Source organism: Phoenix dactylifera, chromosome 18 (genome assembly GCF_051530095.1).
Source record: "Phoenix dactylifera cultivar Ajwa chromosome 18, Ajwa_hap1_PhDact_Kaust_v1.1, whole genome shotgun sequence".
NCBI classification, from domain to species: Eukaryota; Viridiplantae; Streptophyta; class Magnoliopsida; order Arecales; family Arecaceae; genus Phoenix; species Phoenix dactylifera.
The window spans coordinates 14823339-14845896 of NC_143207.1; the positions used below are offsets into that span (position 1 = coordinate 14823339).

Below are 22558 nucleotides of genomic sequence, written 5' to 3' on the forward strand. Positions count from 1 at the left end.
TTGAAGTGAACATTATATTTGCGCATGAATATTAATATCCACGTGATTTAGTCTTCTTTATATCGCATGTTACAATTTTTTTTTGTATAATTAGAATCATGCCTGATAATAAGAAGAAGACCACATATCATGCATGGCCTCCCATCACATGAACCAATCGTTGGATGGACTCAAAAGAATACGAGTAGAACAGGCTATACAAATACCACAATGCAATTTTAATATATTCAAGGATAAAAGTGGGAGAAATTCGTAAAAAAATAATAAAGTGTGATATATATATATATATATATATATATATATATATATATATATATATATAAATGGGATTTTTTACATGAATATTCTCCTAAATATCGAATTTTGTATGAATATTCTTCTAAAATTTATATTTGCACTTATTCCCTTGTAAAACACTTGTTTTGCTGTTTTATTTTTTTGTTATCTTTGTTTTTGCGCATATACCCACGCCATCCAACATTATTAAAAAAATTAATGGTTTTAAATAAAAATAACTAAAATACCCTTAATCGGCAAGTGTGTAAAAAGAAACATTTATAAGACGATCATGATGGAGGACAAAAAAGTAATTTCAAAATTTTATTTTGTTTTTAATTAAAATAAATATAGCTTTTATTAATAATGTTAGAAGAACCGTTTTATTTGGGGCATTCGTGCAAAAACAGCATTTTATGAGGAAAAAAAATAAATATAAATTTTAAAAAAGTATTCACGTAAATTTAAATTTTTAAAAAGAATATATATAAAAAAATCCATATATATATATATATATATATGACGGTGGCTTTTACGTGCCATGCATTTAGAAAGAATATGACGGTGACTTCCCATCCCGTTATGACAGCCGTTACTTTAGACCGTAGTCCGGGAAACGATTCCGATTCCACCACCCCAACCTTCTCTCTCATTAAAGCAGCAGCGGAAGCAGGAGCTGCGGCAGCGAGGGAGACGCGTGCTCCCCAAGCCATCTCCCTCCTCCCCCCTCACAGTCCCTCCTACCCAAACCCTAGATCCCGTCTCCTTCCCCTTCTCCGCCATTCCGATCTCCCTCACCTCTCTCCCTTCGATTCCTCCTCCTCCTCCTCCGACGATCTGTTCTCCAATCGATCCAGATCTGCCGAATTCTCCTCCGTATCGATCAAATTCCATTCTCTATACGTAGATTTCTCCCCCCTTTCCAAGGATTTCTACTTCTTTTTGTCAAAAAATCTCGCGTTCCATCGTTTCAATCCGATCTCCAAGACTCATTGCTAGTTCTCAAGGTCTGATTCTGCGTTTCTTCTCTTGTTTGTTTTAAAGGATGGTTGGATCGATTTTAGAGGCCAAAATTTTACCTGCATTGCCACTAGCTGATATCTTTTCGATCACGAATTCCGATTTATGACGGTTGTTCGATCATTGCTTAAGAATTTTACGTTTTCTTGTTTGCCGGATTCTAAGCTCATTCTATTTTTATCCAATCTGGGAATGGGATCGGGGTAGTGGGAGTTGTTATGGCAGGGCAATCGGGCAATGCTATGATTTCCGAGAAGATGCAGTTTCCGGTCGGCGGCGGCGGCGGTGGCAGCGACCTGCAGCCGCACCAGCGGCTGTGGTTCCCGGATGAGCGGGATGGATTCATCTCGTGGATACGGGCGGAGTTCGCGGCGTCCAACGCCATTATCGACTCGCTGATACATCACCTTCGGGTCATCGGCGAACCTGGGGAGTACGATGCCGTGGTTGGGTTCATCCAGCAGCGGCGCTGCAGCTGGAACCCAGTCCTCCACCTTCAGCAGTACTTCTCGGTCGCCGAGGTCGCGTACAGTCTGCAGCAGGTCGCCTGGAGGAAGCAGCAGAGGCGCTTTGCCCAGCCGAATGTGGCGGGGAAAGAATTCAGGAAGCCTGCGTTTGGTTACAGACACAAGTTTGAGAGCGCGAGGGAGAATCGCAGCAGCTCAGCTTCATCTGCTGGTTTGGACGCAGAGGGTAAGGGGGAGGATAAGTTAGGAAAAGAGGGGGAGGATAAGTTAGGAAAAGAAGAAGATGACAGGCGAAAGGGCGAAGCCCAACTTCCAGACGGCAATTGCTCTGCAGTTGCAGCGGAGGAGGGTAAGAGTAGCTATTCTGGTATCGGTTATGAATTAACAAAATGTTAAATTTTTGGTGTTATCTGGTTGAGTTTTAGATTTTAGTATATATTTTCAGTTATTTCAACATTAATTCAGGTATGAAAGCAAATGCTGTAAAAAACTGTTCGCATCAGTAGTGATTATGTTCGTTTCATTGACATCATACTATTGAAGGAAAATATGAGAGCAGAGACACTGCATCGATACATCTATATGTGACTTAGAGTTTGTAGTTTGTATTTGTCAATAAATAAATCAAGAGTACACGGGGTTATTCAGTTCATCAATTATGTAGCAATATCGATTACATCCTTGGAAATGTTAAATGGCTTCAAGTGTTTGAAAATAAAACAGCTGGGAATTAACTCAATTACGTGGAACTATTGTTTTGATAATCGAGTTCTTTCTATTTTTTATATTTTTCTGAGCTTTCCAATTATTTTCATTTGATATAAATGGAGCAAAATAACTAAGAGACTGGAAGTATTGGAATTTACTTGTTTACTTGCTATTACATTGCATGCAGGGTTGGAAAATAATTGTAGTTCCATGACAGATTGCCAAAAGAAAGATGGAGAAAAGTCGCTTTTAGATGAGTGTGTTAAGTTGGCGCCTGCAGTCCCTAATGATTGCCAGACTTTGCAGACTAAAGGTATGAGTGATGCAGTTCACAACTTAGTTGCAGGAGACTTCTACATAGGGCAACGCATCCAGTCTGGAAACTCTCTGGAAACTCGAAACTGTACATGCTTCCTAAGCATTTCCTTATTTCAAGAGTTTTAAAATGTCTGCTTGCACACCCTTACACCCAATACCTGCTCCAGCACTGTCTCTTAGTTTTGGCAACTTCATAATAATTGCATCCAAGGATATGGATATTTTCCTGGGAAACATAAATGACTAGTCGATAGTTTATATTTTAAATTGAGTTTATCTAGTTGTCTTGGTAGATCAGGCGATAAAGGCTGCTGCCTTGTGACTTGAAGACTTAAATTTGTACTGAAAGCAAAAGAAAAAGTATTATAAGAAAGTAAGAAACAAAGAAAACACAGCACCAACAAACACTGATTAATATCCAATGGAATACCAAGTTATTTGATTACACTGGAGAAAAAATGAGTGGGTACAGCAGTACATCTACCATATTCCAGGCAGGTCGCATCCTTAACCTCTGCAGTCGGAACAATCTCCTACTCCTAGAATCTGTCCAAGAAGATGTTCAGCTTCAGTTGCTCCTTAGCTGTTATAGGTGATCAGAGAGAGATAGAGCCTTTCTTTGAAGTATCCTTTCATATCTAATCAGTTTTAGAAACTTCCTTCCAAACTGCTCCCATGGTCTATTCCAGCAACTTTATTACTCTATATCACACACTTCTGCATGTTCATTAACCCATGCATATCCCATGTTTGATCATAAAGCTCAACATGAGCAGACGCTTGGCTGTTGTTTATATATCAAAAATATACATGTATACAGATTAGGCTGTGATGTAAATGTTTCCTTCTATTCTTATAGTTGCATGTGAAGCAACAGCTTGTGCCCCTTACTCATTTCTTCCTGTTGGTCACTGGAAGTTTTTTTGGACCTGAAATATCATGAACTATTCCACTGTCAACTTGTAGCATTAGAATTCGATGAAGAAATTGTTTAGCAGTACCCTTTTTTTCACCAGAGAATTGCAACAGCATGCTTCTCTGGAGTGGTGAAGGTACAATGCCAAATCAAGATGAGAAACAGCAACCTATTGCAAACCCCAAAGTTTTTGTTAGTAATGAAATGTACGATGGAAAAATGGTAAGCTAATAGGAGGAAATATGTTGATTAGCTTCTTAAGTTATCATCAATGTTATTCTTTCCCTGCTATTTAAGACCATTGTCTTACTTTCATAGGTCAATGTTGTTGAAGGACTCAAGCTTTATGAAGAGTTATTTGACCGCATGGATATTACAAAACTTGGTTCATTGGCAAATGACTTGAGAGCTGCTGGTCATCGGGGAGAGTTTCAAGGCAAGTTGAACAATGTCAACTTACTTTTGCTTGAGTGAAACAAACATTACTCTTTTGGCTGTAAGCATGAATGTAAAAATGATTATGTTAGTCTTCGTGATACATGACATCTAACCTTGAGTATGAACTTAGTTTTTGGAAGGGCATGTATTAATTCTATGCATACCCACTTATTAATCTGTTGATGGGGGAAAGAATAAATAATCAGGGGCTTTGTTTTAAAATGTGGTGCATGCGGCCACATATGCACCCAAATATGCAGAAACGATCCCCTGACTGCACCGCATTTCCTATATGCAACGACCGTGTGCAGTTGGGTTGCATATGCATTGAAAGGGTAGTTTGCTTGGTACCATGCTGCCAGATATATGGCCCACTTGAGACTGACTGTATATGTGGGCTTCTAACATTTTATTGCTGCATATATGACCGTCTTCGTATTGTGTGACCACATATGTGGCTAATGCAAGAAGGATGCGTTTAGGTTAAATATTAAGCTGGTTGTGGGTTTTGGGCAGGCCAGATACATGTACATTAATATACTACTATTTTTTATTTTATATAATAATATATTATTTTCAATTTTAACATATACCAACTTCATGTATGGCTTGCGTTCTGCATGTGCGTTATGCGATTTCTTGACTGCCTTAGTATAGCAGCAGCCTTTTTTGAGCACTGACTACGGGCCAACAAGATAAATATACTTCGTCATATTGTACTGATTGTCGACATGCATTGGCATGGAAACTTTACCAATAGCTTTGACATGGACTGCATGTAATTTCTTTCCCTAGAAAAGTAGATATGCTCTTTGCACTCCAACAAAATGTGACATTTCATGTAAATTTTAAACACTTAATATTCCCATATCACAGAATCTAACTCATAAATTAATACAAATTAGAATTATGCTAAATTACGCAAGCCTAATGCAGAATTAATCAACTTGATACTTGTTGAGAAAATTTTAAGTCTACTCTATTCTTTTCAGTCAGACAATGCAATTATTAATATCAATTTGATGTAGGGGTGTGCACGGGTTGGATTGGGTTGGTTTGGAGTTTTACCTGAAATTGAACTGATTTAAATTACAATTGTTAACCATGTAACATTGTACGTGGTATTTAACCTTTGTTGCACTATGCTCATATGCAATGGTCAACAATTGAGGTTTCCCACTCAGATTCTGAAGCATTGACTCTATATATATTTTTTCATGGTCTTGGTATTCTGTGATGAGCTTCCTAGAAAATTACAATGAGATTATTGTTTGTAGTGCTGGTGATGGGTGGTAAAGCCTACAATCCAAATGCACTGTTATGATCAACTTCGGTGGTAGCATTTGGGTAATCTTGGTTTAGTTGGCATAAGGGAGTATCTGTGATCCTTAACTATGTTTGTAAGCCTTCTGAGCCTATGCAACATTGCATGATGCAAAGGTGAACAATCCTTTGTTAGATCCTTTGCTAGATCCTGTGTCACTTGGGAAGCGGAGGCTGGATAAATGAATCATAGAAAATATATCAGATTTTGTGAATTAAGTGTATCAGATGTTTAGAGATAGTATATTAAGTAGAATGGTGATTAGAGATAACATAAAGACATCACCAGGAAAAGAAAAAAGAGATACTATATAATAAGTGAGTCACACTTGCAGAAAATTGAATATATAGGTAGCAGTTAAGCAAATGTGCTGGCAAGAGTTCAATAGCAATATCATGATGGCCAGCGAAATATCTAAATAGTTCGATTACTTGTGCTTTGAGCAGTCTTGTGATCTTTCACATGGACGATAACTCTTCGATTATTCTTTCTTTTACTCTATGCAAATGAATTGCTGTTGCTTTTTGTTCATAGTAAAAAATATTTGGCTTCATAGGTTATATTTATTCAATTTTAAGTATCGGTTCTGGTTTTGTTATGGCAAATGATGGTTATAGTGACTTCAAATAAAATTATCCCTTGATGCTGTCAATTTATAATATTCTTGGAACTGATGAAAGCAGGGCAGACATTTGTGGTTTCGAAGAGACCTGCGAAAGGGCATGGAAGGGAAATGATTCAACTGGGCTTACCCATTATTGAAGGATCTCTAGAGGATGAAAATTCGGCTGGGACTTCTAGAGGCAAGTTCCTCCTAGAACAGCAAAACTTTAACTGCTGAATCTTTTATTACATATTTTTTCCGTGGTTTGATCATAAAGATTGGTGGACCTGTACTTACAGACTGGAAGGTGGAAGCAGTTCCTAGCTTGCTGCAAGATATTCTTGATTGCATTGTCCTGAAAGTTTTGACCGTCAAGCCTGATTATTGCATTATCGACTTCTTTAATGAGGTGACTGAAGCACTATAGATGTGGCTTGTAATGTAATGAACTAGCCTGAGTTGTGCACTTTTTCACAGGGCGATCATTCACACCCTCACATGTGGCCACCTTGGTATGGCAGGCCTGTTTGTAGTTTATTCTTGACAGAATGTGACATTGTCTTTGGACGAGTAGTTGGAGGAGACCGTGGGGATTACAGAGGTTCTCTTAAGCTTTCTCTCTCAGCAGGGTATATTTCATACTCTGGTTCCAATATTTGCATATTTTTCCATAATTTTCTTTTGATCTGTTTGGAGTAGACATCTTCAATGAACATCGGAATTATAGTAGTTTGGATCACCTTAGGAATTTGAAGTGCATGATGTATGGATATGCTGCTAATTTGATTTTGATGCCTAAATACTGCTGCTTTTGTCATATTACCAGTCCCAAAGACTTAACAAGTGCTCGCATAAAATGGGTCTCTGTAACATTCAAATTGTGTAGAAATTGAGAAGGACATGATGGGAGATCATTTTTCAGTTTACAAAAATCAGAATTGTCTCATGCATTTATATAGACTTAGGCTCGCTTGTCAAAGAATTGGCAACACTGCCACTGGAAGACCCGTTGAAGCCTTGGCCCATAGGAGTCCATGGTTAGGTTGCTTCTAACCAATCACCATATGCCTAAATTTGTAATCCCAGTTTCTGCATTTTCTGTGTAGCAGAGTTTGCAATGGGTACAACCAGAAAATATCAAATTAAATTGGTTTTTCTGCTTGATTGGGGGTTGTGCTCTGATTTGCTTCAGCTTATGATTTGTCCCAGATGGATAAATGCAGCTCCCCTTATTAAACCTTGCCTTTTTATATATGTTTAGACTCTTTCTTTTGTAGAGGAATCTTGAATGGTTGCTCCTCGATTACATGAGCATAAGCTGTGCAACCAATTTGGTCGGCCTCCCTATCAACCAGGTAGTTTATGATCTTTAATGGCAAGACCCTGTTGTCTGAAGTTAACTTCGGAATTCATCACTAATTTTGTAGTGAATTAGTGCCAAGTTGAGAACATTTTAATGTACAAAATTTGATATGAGAGAGAACACATAAAGTAAAGTTTGATGATTATTATGTAACTTGTAACCTTAATTTGGCTTGGTTTTGCTCTCGGTTACTCACAGGAAGGGAAGATACTCAAGATGGCATTGCTGTGCTAACTCACATGCTTGCTGCAATATACTTAGATTCTAAGGATAAACTTGAAAACATATGATTTCATTTTCTCAATGAAATGGTGCTGATTATGTCATTGTTCTCTTAAAAAAGATAAATTTGAAAACTAATGTAAACTGATGAGTCCTTGATGACATTCTTAGGATGTTAACAAAACTTGGCCTTTTATTATCCTAAATGCATGTCTTAGGGTATTTAGGCCTAGACAGAAACTATGAACCCATATCCAAGCTGGTTAATTTTCTATGAACTTTTAGTGTGTTAAAGGTTTATCTTCATCTCTCAATCTATCCAGTGCTAATCATCTAGTAATTTGTAATCCATAGCTTTCCGATCGAAATATTTGTCGGTGGCTATGCCTAGTTTGCGAACAATCATGGATAGCAATTATAAGCATGTACTAGGAGAGTCCTGTGAATCTTAATTTGCATATAAATTCGAAACCTAAATTATGCAACAGTCTTTAAATTATTCATTTGTCGAAAAATACAAGTTTCGAGGTAAAGCATTATCATGTATTACATCTTCATGAGTAGAATGAATCTTGAATTAAATGTTGGTTTATTATACACTGTAGATTATAAAAAGGAAAAAGGAATCCGTTTCTGTGCAGTAACTGGAATAGACATACAACACTTTCAATTTTGTCCCATCATGCTTGTAATCTCGCTTCTAGTGTAAAATAATAATCCTTCCACGATTTTTTAAACTCATCTGCTCTCTCTCTCTCTCCAACTATAGATCCCTCCTGGTGATGCAAGGCAAAAGCGCAGATCTAGCCAAGCATGCCATTCCCTCCCTCTGCAAGCAGCGTGTCCTTCTAACCTTTGGAAAATCGCAGCCAAAGAAGACATTTCCATCTGAAGGTATGCACTTCCCTTCCTCCGGTGCACCTCCACCCTCACATTGGGTCACGTCATCAGGTAGGCCCCCTAAGCATTGCGGAGTGAACCCCACTAGTGGTGTCCTACCGGCCCCTGCCATCTGTCACCAACACTTGCCTTCCAATGGAATACAGCAGCTGTTTATCGCGCCTGCTCCAGTGCCCCCTGCAGCTGTCCCCTACCCTGCGCCACTGCCTCCTGCATCTGCTGGATGGACAGTGGCTGCACCTCAAATGCACACTTCTCCTCGACTCCCTATTCCTGGTACCGGAGTCTTTCTCCCCCCACCTGGCTCAGACCAGCCTCCCCCATCATCACACCAGCTCTCAGTAGTGCCAATTCACACAGAAACTAGCACTCCTCTGCTCACTTGTTTGGCACCTGAGAATGAGAATGAGGTGGAGAAACCGAACTGTAATAGCAGTGCTTCTCCTAAGAAAATAACAGATGGAGTAGGACCAAGAATGGAGTGCAATGGCAGCTTGACTGTTGGTGCTGGTGTTGGTGGAAGTAAGGAAGAACATCAGGCTGTTAGTGCTAAGAAGGTAGGAAAAGGATGGAGTGCCAAATTCTGTTCTCTAAGTACTAGCATGAAGGGATAATCTGAGGAACTGCATGAGTTTGGGGCAAATGCAAAGAGCGGCAAACAAGTTGCTGAACTAGTAATTTTCCTTTGTTCACTTCTATAATTAGTACGGGTTCTTTTTAATTTTTGTGGCATCTCAGTTGACTGAAATATCAGGAATGATTTTTTTTTACCCATTTCATTTTTGCTGTGATTGCTGTCAAACTTACTCTGCATATTTTTCAGGAACTTCACTCAGCAAAAAAACAGGTTTGATACATATTTTTCGAAGTTTACTTTTTAATTTTCCAGCTTCCCAGTTTGACAGCATCGGTGATGGAGATGTATATGGTAATATCAGTTGCACTCTATGAGATGATTTTTGTTTTCCTCTCGGATCAATGATGCTACTAGAAAAATCAGCATTCTGCCACCACCACAAGATTGCTATGAGCTTCGTTGGTATGCGACACAGGATTTTAGACGGATTCTATGGTCAAGCTATGTTTGGCACTCAAGTCTAAAATGCAAAACCTGCTAATATGGAAGGAGCAGCAAAGTTTAATCATATAGTATATGAAAATTTTAGAGGATGCCTCTTGGGCTTTAGATGCTATGCAGGTAAGATGGTTAAAATGGAAATTGAAATCTGGGCAATCCAGGTATGATGGGCTATCTCATTTTTTATTTTTCTCCAAACTTCAGCATCTCTCTCTCAGTGTAAATACATTATCCCAAGGATTGTATCAAATTCCTTGGTTAAATTAAGAGTATATAAAAATTAGTTTTAAAATATTTAAAAGTTGATGCAGAATATTTTCAGTCTGCTGCTTAGTAAATATACAAGCAGATTTTGCAGCCATTTTTTTTTTTTATCAATTCCTTCTATGAATAACTACACTGGGAGGGACAGCCAAAATTCAGGAAAGCCAAATGTATCACTTTTTGACTCACAAAAAGACCAACCAACCAATATAAGATGATACTGAATTTTCTTAAATAAGCTGTATGAGATAGTAAATCAAAATGGTGCCTGGAATAATTCATCAAGTAGAAAGTCTGTGGCAATTCAAGCTATCAATAGCAATTTGCTCGGTGCCTGCAACATAATTGGCCACGCGAGGTTATAGCTAGGTCTTGCGTGATTAGCCTCGGCCTAACTAATGCAAAGTTTTATAACAAAAGTTATAACAATTATAAAGGCCAATATAATTAGAGGCATAAATGGGCTTGAGATCAAGCAAAATCCAAATCCAAACTCACTAAAAACAATTGAATTTGGATTTGGTTCTGGATTTACTTTTTGAAGCATATTTGTTTCGGTTTTTCTTTATTGGATTTGGTTTGGATCGAAATGCTTAATGAACGTCCAATAACTCTATAACAAATAATAATTTTACATTATGTCAATATTTTTTGACATCTTTGAGATATTTTCCTAAACAACTTTATACCTATGGTTCTATATTTTCAGTAACTAACATGTTCACAATTGCAATATCAATTATTTTTATGTCAAGTAATTTCACCTAATAGCAACCAATGATCAATGCCAGTTTGAAGTGCATATAATGACACACATGGCATTTTTTTTCATATTTATGCATGTAATTATCATGAGACTACCAATCAGATTACCGGTTTGAATATCTCACATCCAATACCAGCCCAACAAACTATCAGAGATCATTCGATCAGGTTCCCGGATATTAAGTTAGATTAATTTATCAAACTGTCAGGTATCATTTATTATCCTAGTTATAAAAATTGTTGCTAAAAAGAATATATGAAACTATTTATGGATATGCTGCTGCTCAAAGAAAAGACAATGTACTCGCACCTCTGACCTGAAACATATACTAGGATATTTTCTTAAAAAGCAACTATATCGACACGAATCACTTGTATTTTTTTTCCCTTCACTTGATGGCAGCCGTTGAAGTCTCTCTTATGATTTTTTCTTTAGAGTTTTTTTCTAACGTACTTCTTAACTGAATAAAATAAATAATACCTTGCCCATGTATTATGCATTTATATGTCACCTATTGTGATTGGACAAAAAAAAAAAAAAGAAATTAGTCTCAAGATGCGGTATTTTCTTAGTAATTCTTATTCTCGAACGAAGAAAAGAATCCAATAATGTTTTACCACATCAATATGAATTAAGAGAAGTGTAAAACTGTTTCTTGATAAAATGTTGGTAAAAGAAAATATGATATAGGCTTCCGGTATGCATACTATTTATTTTGACCTCGTCCAAAATATCTAGTCGAAAGGTATTATTTGAGTTCCTTACTCTTGTATAAGTACTCAAGATTTATCCAACAAATAACCGATGTGAAACTAAACATACGCTCGCATAAGCTTCGACATTCTCGTTGGGCTAAAAGTTTAAATCTATTCAAATCTAATTACAAGCACCACGGTCGGCCTGTGGTTAGCCCTAAATGAATATGTGTTGTAATCTTCTAGTCCACATACATTATGGGTTGGGTTTGTTTTGATACTATTTGTAACAACTTAGGACCTTACCCAAAAATGCCAATCGGAAGATATTTTTTATATTTTTTTATTTTTATATAAGTATCCAAAATTTTTTAAATGAATAATCGATATGAAACTAAATACATGTTCGCGGATCCTCACACATGACGTTCCACAATTTGAGTATGAGGCCATATCCAGGTCTGGTCCCAGCACCAGCTGAGCCGGCCGAACCGGTGCGTTATAAATGGACCGGACAGGTCTCGCGGGCGCCTACTCCTAATCTCGGCGGGGCGCCGAGAAAGGTCCCACGCCACCTTTTCCCTGTTTAAACGCTTTCATCGTATCACCACCTCGAAACGTTAAAGATAATCCGGAGACAAGAAAACTCAAAGAGAGATCTAGTGTTTCGCTCCCTCCCAGATTGATCGCCCTCTCCTCCTCGCCCTCTCCTCCTCCTCCTCCTCCTCCTCTCCATCTTCCTCTTGCCACCGGCCTTTGGGTAAACTCGGATCCCCTTGCATTGCGTTTTCCCTTTCGCATATCGTGATTCAGACCGCGTTTTTTTCTGTTCCTGGATCTTTTCAGTTTATTGTTGGAATTTTTTTTCTCATAATTGATTGATATGAACTGATTGTTTTCTGATTGTATCTCAGAGCAAACGCTGATTTCTATTTGATTTAGTGTAGAATCTTTATTTTGGCTAGCAATGAGATCCTGATCCTTGTCCTTTTTTTTCATCAAATATTTGCATTTTTTTTTACTTAAATACATGACTTCCAAAAAAAAAAAAGAGAGAAAGAAACAGAGATTGTTATATGTGAAAGTTGTAGGATGATCCCCAAGATAGTGAAACTGTCATGGAAAGCCAAATGACCGGCCCCCACACCTGTCACAGAAAAAAAATTATCACATTGACTAATTTTGGTATCTGAAGGTTTACTAGCAATGCCTGCCATGATGGGTTAACAACTTATGCACTCATATGATTGCATTGATAAATAAATTCTTTTACATCATTTGATAGTTCTATATGTGTGTCACTCTTGCGTAATCTAAGTAAATAAGGGAAACAAGTTTCTTGGGGGGGCAGGTGGTAATGCGTTATGCAATCACAATGTGATCGATCAGCATCCAAAGTGTTTCCTATGGTTTCATAGCTGTAGGGCTTCACCATCATTTCTTTCCTGTTTAATGCCAAGATGATATGTGGAGCTTGATTTCAATGTTGTTCTGGCCATTTATAGATAAGAGAAATTATATCAGCATAAAAAGCTGGGAGACGTCAAAGTTCAAAGAAGGCAGATTATGCTGTGGAGTGTGCGATTGTTTCGATAATTTTGGCTCACATCCATGCATATATCCAAACTCACTCACTTTAGGTGATCTCAGATTGCTTGTCACTTGGAAGCCGTGATCCTTAAGTACAGCACAAATGTGTTTTCTAATTGCTTGTTGCATTGTAGCATCTCAGTCCAGATTTCCTAGGCGAAATAATGTACAGTTGCTGCAATACGAGTAAAAATAATCAAATTCAAATTTACAGTGAAGTTTGAAGTTTGAACTATATCGACTTATAGTTGATTTGCTGTTTTGTGGTAACTGTGATCTCTGAGTTTGGGAATATGTTAACTATATTTGTTTTGATCTTAACTATAATCTCCCTTCTCTCATTTTGCATTTATTTAGAAGAGGAAGAGGGAAAGACAAGCACTTCAAATGAGGGGCATAAGGGCCTGAAACTTATTTTGAATTTTACTTGTAAAATTATTATTGTTATTTTTTAATGAGAATATGCTACTTATGGTTTCTGTTTAACGATGCTCTGCTTAATTTTATAATGCTGACTAGAATATGGCATGTGCAGTGCATGTTGCTGTGGAGATGCAGAGATGCAGGGCTTCATGAATGGAATATATTTCACATGATAATGCTCATTTTTGTTTTATATCTCCATGTATTTGTCCGACCATGCAGACACCCATATCGGTAGGCATATCTTACTGATATTAGTTTAAATTTAGCATGTCGATAAGTTTCATTGGAGGCTAGTTAAACACCAGGTTGATCAGTAGTCAGAAGATTTTCTAAGAGCAATGGTTTGGATACCTGATGGAACAAAGTTGACAAAGGTTATTTTTTCACCGAGGAAAAAAAATGTTTCATAAAATGTTCTGTTTGATAGCTGAAGCAGCAAGATGCCAGATATAATGACAAGATAGATGCTTTTGTTAGGAGCAAGCAAGATATCAAATGGAAAAAGGAGCCAGCTAAGGATGTCACCATTGTCTGTGGCTTTATTATGTGGGGAAGACAATGATAGAAGCATGGTACGTAAATAGTGGATAATTAAAAATGTAAAATTTGCAAAACAGAATGTGACTCATAGTATGATTATGAATTAATTAGTGTTTGGGGAAGAGATGATAAAATAGGTAGTCCATATTCTCATGTTGAACTGAATGCTATAACTGGGGAAGTTTGGACTAAATTAAATCTTTAAAATATGAAATACTGGAAGGTAAAAGGATATGAGGAAATCTAAATGGTAATCTATATTACAAGGACTTCTGTAAGAGTGTTTGTGCTGGTGTTTTTGGTCTTTCTAGTCCCTATAAATATCTCCTATTGGAACCAAGCAGATGTCATGCACGTCATGTCGAGTCATCGTGTTGACTTGGGTGTATTGGAGTAAACTGGAAAGTCTAGTAATATAAATGGGCATGCAGTGTAAATTAGCATTCATAGATTGCTAGAGATAAGTTATTCCTGAATTGATATAAAGGCACAACACCTATTCTCCTGCATCCACTATTGAATCTGCTGTTAAAAAGTATGATATCTTGTTTGGAAACTTTTTTCCTTCTTTTGACTTTAATAGACCAATATTTTAAGAAACCATGACCTTGCAAAAGGATTGACTCAACAAGCATTATCTGTTTGGACCAAATCAATTTATTGCATTTTCCTTCTTTCATTTGCTGAATTCTCTGCATCTTAAACTGGTACCTTTCTTTCCTCAGAAATAAAAGATGGCAGATGCTGAGGATTTTCAGCCTCTTGTATGTGACAATGGCACTGGAATGGTTAAGGTACACATTCTGGATTATTTTTTTTTTATTCTTCCTGAACTATTCCCATGTATGCATCTATTTTCCTAAATCCATGCAGGACTTGATGAATCCTTCATGATGTAGAACTTTTTCTAATGCGAACTGCCAAATATTTAATACTAACATTGAAGCTTGATGTTTTACACATTGTAATGTTAGGACTCCATGGCACTTTCTTTTTTTCTCTTTCCAATATGTAGTTTGGGTGCATAAAGGTATTAAAGAATTCCAACTTATTTTTTGATTACTTTCAAGGCTGGATTTGCTGGAGATGATGTTCCAAGGGTTGTTTTCCCTAGCATTGTGGGCCGTCCACGTCGCACCGGTGTGATGGTTGGCATGGGCCAGAAAGATGCATACATTGGGGATGAAGCCCAATCCAAGCGTGGTATTTTTAACTCTGAAATACCCTACTGAGCATGGCATTGTCAGTAATTGGGATGGCATGGAGAAGATCTGGCATCATACTTTCTACAATGAGCTTCGTGTGGCCCCAGAAGAACAGGCACCTCTTAACCCCAAGGCCAATCATGAGAAGGTGACCCAAACCAAATCATGTTTGAACCTTCAACACTCCAGCTATGTATGGTAGCCAACCAGGCTATTCTGTCTCTTTATGCTGGAGGTCGCACAGCAGGTGAGCAAGTCCACTACCTGTCTGTATCAGTCTCTCTGATGGTTCACTTTCTTGACTTACTGCACAATGTTTTCATTTGTATGACAGAAACAGCAGATGAAATACTAGATTGTATGTACTCCATGTTGACTCCAGACTATGAATAAGTCCAATTAGCAAATTGGGAGGATCTAGGTGAATTATGACATGGATTGGCATTATTGATAATTTCAGATAGTGGCAATTTAGCATACTTTTGACACCAGTAATTGCTTCATTGGAGCCATTTCATGATTATCTTTTTTTTTTTTTCCTCTTTACTTTATGTAAAATGTGTATCTGTCATTTCTTTTTTCTTCTTTGATGTAAGGGGTTCGTTCACCTTAAACCTTTTTAACTGTCTCACACACTGACCCTGTTTTCTGTAAAATAAATAGATCGTGTTCTCGATGATTTTATATATATATATATATATACTTTTGCAGTAGATGAGTTTCGATTGTCTTATGAAACAGCTATAATGACTAATAGCTTGAATTTTTCTGAATTTTGAATGTAATTAGTTCGATTTTGTTCATGTGATAACAGAGAATTACTATTTGTTACTTGAGATTACCTACAATTCCATCATGAAGTGCTACGTGGATATAAGGAAGGATTTGTATGGCAACATTGTTTTTGAGTGGTGGATCCACCATGTTCCCAGGCATTGCTGACAGGATGAGCAAGGAGATCACTGCACTAGCACAAGCAGCATGAAGATTAAAGTGGTGGCTCCCCCAGAAAGGAAGTAGAGTGTTCGCACTCGAAACATATACATTTTGAATTCCCATTCGCCATATCAATTGTAAGGACCCGTGCAGGTGTGTGTTTAGTCCTACATCGGTTATTCGCTGGGTAGATCTTGGGTACTTATACAGGATCAAGAAACCTAAATAATACCTTTCGGCTAGCTATTTTGGGTGAGGTCCTGGGTTATTACATCAATGACATAACACAAATCATTTCATTGATCATTATATTTGTGTGAATGATCTGGGAAACATGAATGCTTAATATATATTTGGGTTTCTTGTATCATGTTTTTTGGTGTGAATAACTTATGATGAGTTCTTATCTGTGGCAGATGTGGATTGCAGAGGCAGAGTATGATGAGCTTCTAAGTCTGCTACCATGGGAGGTGAGATGAAGAGGTTTGCCATCCCATTCATGGAGATGGTGCTAGCTCTCTTTTCTTTCTTCTGAACTTTTATATACCCGGCAGAGTGGACAATGACCTCATCAGTGCTGTTCCACGAGAAAGCATCCAAGTAACCCTTCATCTTAACGTTATTGTCCATCATGATGGTGAACCTTGTAAATTGAGGGGTGGTCAATAATGCTGCTTTAGATGGGGTTGATGAGCCTTTTTCCTTACATGTTTTCTCTAATAAGTTTATCTTGTATTAGATGTTGTTCGGTCGACATGATTTTGTTTGTTCTGATACAAATCTTGCTCTTGCTCAATAATGTTGCTTTAAATTGGGTCTAGTGAAGCTTTTACTTGTACATCTTTTGTTTTGTAAGTAGTTTCTTCTGCATGTATTTGTTCCATTTACTTTGGTTTTACCTTTAATATTAACGCGGTTTCGAGTGTTTTGGATGACCTGCTAACCATGGGATGACCCCATGTCTGGTGGTGTTTCTTCTGACACTAATCTTGTGCTTGAAATGATATGGATCATTTGATATACATTTCCTTTTATCCTGTCTGATGTCACCAGATCTCTTCATGAACACTTTAGCTTCAAGACTTCCTTTTTTCTCATCATCATTTCTTTAGGTATCTTCCAATCCTTGGATCTTGAGTAGATAAAATTTGTTCCTTGACCCCTTGCCTGCAAACAACATTAATAAGCTTCTGGAATTTTGATTCGAGAAGCTAATATATCTATTTTTTCCCCAAAATAAAATGTAAGTAAAATGTGAAGAATGTCAGCCATATTAAAGAACTTCATGAAAGCTGACAATAATGTCTGCATGAATCCTAGGCATTTCATCTACATTCTTAACCATTAGAGTGCAAGCTACTAGAGTTACTTTACCATCCATTTCGAAAAATGAATACAATCTGCTCAGTGTAATCTCCATCATCTTTTTCTGATTTGATTGTTTCACATCAAACCCCAAATAGTTGGGTTAAGGCTGCTGGTTATGTCTATGTTCTTCTGTGTCAAGACAAAAAAGAATACCCATCAACCAACTATTTTTCATCCCTGAACTGAAGAAGAGAAATAATCTTTCTGTTAGCTTAGATATATGTCTGCTTACCAATTTGATTGTTTCATTAGAAACCTATTTTTCGAGAAAATTGTTTATCAATATGTTATATGGTCTCGCAACATTTATATACTTTCATGCAAGATGTTAGCCAGTAAGTATCTCAACGAGCGAGCTAAACATCTATGCGAGGTTTCTATATTACTTCACCCAATTTTTATCGAGCTTAGCCACGAGGCAAATGATAGTAAAAATAGAATCAATTTGTCTTTGCTATTATCAATCTTTGCCTACCTATGTATATCATAAATTGGAATCCTGGGCTAAGAGACTGAATTATTACAAATGGGAGTACGTTATGAATTCCTACTAGCAACAAATAGCGATAAAAATGACAATAATAATTGATCTAATTTAAACTGAAATCTGTTCATAAACTTTTAGGTGTGGCATTCACTTTCTAACCAGTAATGAAAAGAAAAAGCTGGTAAAGCAAGCATTTGTCACAGTAAAAAGCTTCTCATTCCTCCCTTCCACTGCAAATGCCGGGCTGACCAGGTCTGGCCTGAGTGTTAGTACTCTGGACCCGGGCAGCTGCAATAGTATACAAGAAGTCATAGAAAACACTAGGCCTAGAATATTAGCTCTATGAGCTTGGTCATTTATGGCCTTATGGGTGACCACTCTTGAGCCAACAGAGACGCAAAAGAAAAAAAGAAAAAAAAAAAAAAGGGTACTCTGGGATGTGAAAGCACAGGGAAGTAAGAAGTCCTGTGTCCATGGGCCCCACTTGGTCATCCCTTCCAAGAGGAAGCAAATTTAAAAAAAGAGAGCGAGGGAGAGGGGGAGAGAGGGAGAGGAGAACAAAAGAATTGGGGGCATTGGAGGTTCTGCCCATCATAAGGCTATCATGACTTCTTTTGTGTCAGAAAAAAATAACCAAAGAGGAAAGAGAACACAACAAGAACGCAATCATAGAGCAATGGATTACAAAATCATTTCGAGGCATACTTTTCCTCTCACTGTCCCAGAATTAATATTTACTTTTTTTTTTATTGTTCTCTGTGTCTTGGGTTCAGTTCTCTGACAAAGAGTAATAACACTTGGGAGCACAAAAAAAAAAAATACTGTTGAAATCTGACCACCCTTTAATGCCCGTCCTCTTCTTAGGCCTGTCTTGGTATGAGGTTTATCTTGGGCTACGTTATTTTACTGTAGGTTATTTCTCCTTTTATTTTGGTTTATCTGAACTACTGGTTTATCTTGTCAACTTGTGTCGAAAAATTTCACAAGATGGTCACTCAGTGGGTGGGAGCAAGATCTTGTCACTTGTGACCCATGTCACTTGGTAATTGGTTTAAAGGGATGTGGAGTTTGTTGGAGATTGAGAATGAGATATTCCTTGCTCATCTTCCTCCTCCCCTGTTCTAAATGAAGTGGTCATTGGACAAATGCTCTTCCCACATAAATGCTTCTCAACTTCCATCTCTCCATGCCTTCTTTTGCCAGGACAGAAGGGTTGCCTCATTAAACACCAAGGGAACAAAAAAGGGAGAAAAATGTTACAAAAGGTTCTTCTTTCTTTGAGAACAGATTCTTTTTCTCTTTAAAATTATTTCCTAGTCCTTGTTTTGACTGTAATTCTAAGTTCTCATTCCACTTGAAATCTTGATTTATATCCAGTATCAAGATCCTCCAGTTGAAATCTGGATTTATCGTGATAGATATCAGCTGATAAGATATCATCATATTGGTCGAGATTTCCTGACCTTTTCTTCGCACATTTATATATATTTTTAACAACTAAATGCTGAAATGAATGCTATAAAATGGTAGACAACCATGGTTTGACTTAATCTACCAATATTCTAATAACTCAATTTCAATAATACTGACTAAGATCTTGGTTTTCTGAAAATAACTCATCTTTTGACTCGACAAAAATAAACCAAGATTTCATCGTCTTACTGCCAAGATGACTGATCTCCCAATTTTTGGTAATCTTGATGCCACTGGATGATTAGTTCGAAGTCATATTTTGTTTACATTCTATTGCTGATGTATAATTATGCATGTTTCTGTGAATTTCATACACCGTCACTTTTTTTTCACTTGTATTTAATTTTTACATGGTTATTCCTTGTTTTCTACATAGTCTACGAAAAGGTAAATGGCTACAAAAACAGGGGACCAGGAAGTAAATTTTTGTTGAATAGACCTTGATTTTTAAGTGGCAACCAAAAATTTTGGGCTGTAGAGCAATTAACTTCTTTCTAATTCTTTCCTCTTTATGCATTGGGAAATATTGCTGGTTTTGATTTGAAAATTTAAATGAGTAAAAGTCACTAGGTCAAGCTAATGGAACTTGGATCTGGCAGTTGCCATCTCTCTCTTCTCAATGCATATGCTAGAAAGAGATCTTGAATTCAACTCATAAGGTATCATTTCCATCAGAACTCCGAAGAAAATAAAATCGGCCTCGACTAAAGGATCTAAAGGACTGATTGATTATACTAGAACATTTTACAAACTCACAAATTGCTTGCACTTATAGAACCTATATTTAGATTGTAGTGTAGAAATGTGCTACATTAAAAGATTACAAAAATTAAGTCAGACATATGAGCTAGGATTGTGTTGTTGCATTGGTAAAGCAATTAATGGCTATCATGACATGGGAAATATTTATTCGCACCAAGTAAATGCACATGAATATAGAATGTGGGTGTAAAGATGAGCAGCTGATTTTTTGTGAATGGAGGGCATTCGATCACAGAATTCCTTGACAACTAACACAGAAGTACATCGAAAAGACTTGATTATTCTTTTTATAATCTCTTCTTTATGCACTTTACCCCTTTTTAGTTACCCCCTTGAAGTATCAACTAATGAAGGAAGATTTTCCATCACGTGCTTGCTTTTAAAGTGATTAACTAATTATCACTACTTAATTAGTGATACTAATTAAGTATCACTATCTGATGAGCAGAGGCATGCAAGGTCCACAATTCTCTCCTAGACATCGGACCTCCCACCGCAGAAATCCCATCCAAAAACTCCTCCAAGTCCTTCTCCTCGATCCCCTTGCATTTCATCCTCTGCCCGTCACTCCGGTGCGGTGGAAGTGGGGACGCACCGGAGTGACGGGCAGAGGATGAAATGCAAGGGGATCGAGGAGAAGGACTTGGAGGAGTTTTTGGATGGGATTTCTGCGGTGGGAGGTCCGATGTCTAGGAGAGAATTGTGGGCCTTGCATTTGGAAAGGGAGAAACTAATTTACAAGTCAAAAGGCAGTTTGAACTCTGTTCAAGTACATCTTCACTACATAATCCAAGTTCTTTAAATGTGACCTTGCATGAGGGTGTCTAATCATCCATGTTTCCTAGCCCTGCATTTCTTTATCATCCCATTCTTATTCTCATCTTGCATTCATTAGAGCATATAGTTGTTCGTTTGGAGGAGCTTGAGGGAGTGCACATCTTTTGTAGTTAGAGACACCTACTGTGAGATGAATGGAGTTGTCCTGATCATGCTTCACAATATTTTATTTTCTAATTTTCTTAGATATATTCATACTAAGCTTATATGATCTGTCTGCCTTATCAAAAAAAAAAAAAAAAAAAAAAAAGAGCATGTGGTTGTTAAGCATGAGGGAGAAGGTTAAAATCTTTGCTCTAGCATTTATATATTTAGATAAATCCTACTATTTAAAAATTAAAAATACGCATGCATTGCACATGCCATATACTAGTAGACATTTAAGCGCAATCCACATTATCATCTGCTCTAATATATTTTTGATTTATCATTTTCCAGTAAGTCCTCAAACATCCAACTAAATAGAATAAATACTAGTGTTATTTTGAGAGGATCAAATATACAACTAAAGATGTTACCTTCTAAATTAGAATCAAAAGTAAAGGCAATTTAATCATTTTCCTTAACTAGTTTCAAGGAAAAAAGTTGCCCTAACTTTAAATTAAAATAACATAATTTTTCTCAACTTACGAGTGGATGCATAAATACCGGCATATATACCTACATACATATATATGCATTTATAGAGGATTGATGTACATAATTAAAATTTAATCTTCATAATTGTTGCCCATGGTGACATCAATGGGGAGGGAGCAAGAGGATAATTTTGTTAGTTGATGGGGTATGTTACTTTAACCATACAATTGGTTTTATCCAAATTACATGAATGCTCTTAGCTTTAAATTAACAAAACTTTACCTAATAATGTTCCATTGAGATGCAACTACAATGTAGCTTTCTTTTATTGTTCTAAGAGTCGTACAACACAACTCACTCTCCAAGGAGAAATGCACAAAAAAAAAAGCTTGGTAACAAATCCAAATAACTAGGCAATGACATAACAATGGAAGACCAAATTAAGTACGGCTGGACTGGAACTCATTTATGGGACAATCTCTTCCCCATGTAACCTGCTTTTGGTTTTAGTTGGAGCACAGCCCTAGTGTAAATTTTAGGCAATACATCTCTCCCATTAATTGCCTAGCCACCTTAGGACATCATTAAAATATAAAATTTCATCATGCCTAGCCTCCTTAGGACACCATTAAAATATAAAATTTCATCATCAATTGCCATATTAACTAAGATTATGTTTGGTTCGGAATATCAAACACGGAAATTAAAATGAGTGATTTCTCAATCCGACTCTTCTCTTAGTATTCAAATCCTATTCCACTGAATTTACTTAAAAAATTAATTTTCTAAAAATAACTACTTGCTTAATTGATTTTGTAAAATTACTGTTTATTTAATTATTTTTTAATTCTGATTTTAATTTTTCTTACAAACGAAACATATCAGAGAATTTGATCAAACATACGCTAAGAACTCATTTTAAATATGTTAGAGAATAGTTAGACATCTATTTTTTAAAAAATATTATGTGAAATATTTATTGTAATCTAAAAAGAA

The 22558-nt window shown here is 36.9% G+C and overlaps 1 protein-coding gene and 1 pseudogene across 5 annotated transcripts; both read left to right on the top strand.

Moving 5' to 3' along the window:
- The first annotated feature begins 892 nt into the window (after positions 1-892).
- On the top strand, positions 893-9413 carry LOC103706794 (RNA demethylase ALKBH10B-like). Of its 4 annotated transcripts, none has more exons than XR_005513858.3 (9): positions 893-2112; positions 2659-2784; positions 3806-3927; positions 4024-4141; positions 6151-6270; positions 6371-6480; positions 6549-6700; positions 8426-9230; positions 9380-9413. XR_005513858.3 is itself a non-coding variant. In XM_008791028.6 (9 exons), exons 2-9 carry the CDS (start codon positions 1515-1517, stop codon positions 9168-9170), a joined length of 2091 nt encoding a protein of 696 aa, XP_008789250.4. In that variant the 5' UTR covers positions 893-1283; positions 1504-1514; the 3' UTR covers positions 9171-9413. The 4 variants fall into 4 exon arrangements, 2 of the variants coding, with proteins under 2 accessions (XP_008789250.4, XP_008789249.4); XM_008791028.6 differs by having other exon boundaries at positions 893-1283; positions 1504-2112; positions 8426-9413; XR_015974555.2 differs by having other exon boundaries at positions 6593-6700; positions 8426-9413.
- Positions 9414-12064: 2651 nt separating this feature from the next.
- LOC103706793 (actin-7-like) lies at positions 12065-16855 on the top strand (annotated as a pseudogene). The gene is made up of 5 exons (XR_016398963.1): positions 12065-14709; positions 14986-15510; positions 15910-16143; positions 16473-16526; positions 16796-16855. The product of XR_016398963.1 is annotated as an actin-7-like (transcript).
- The last annotated feature ends 5703 nt before the right edge of the window (positions 16856-22558 follow it).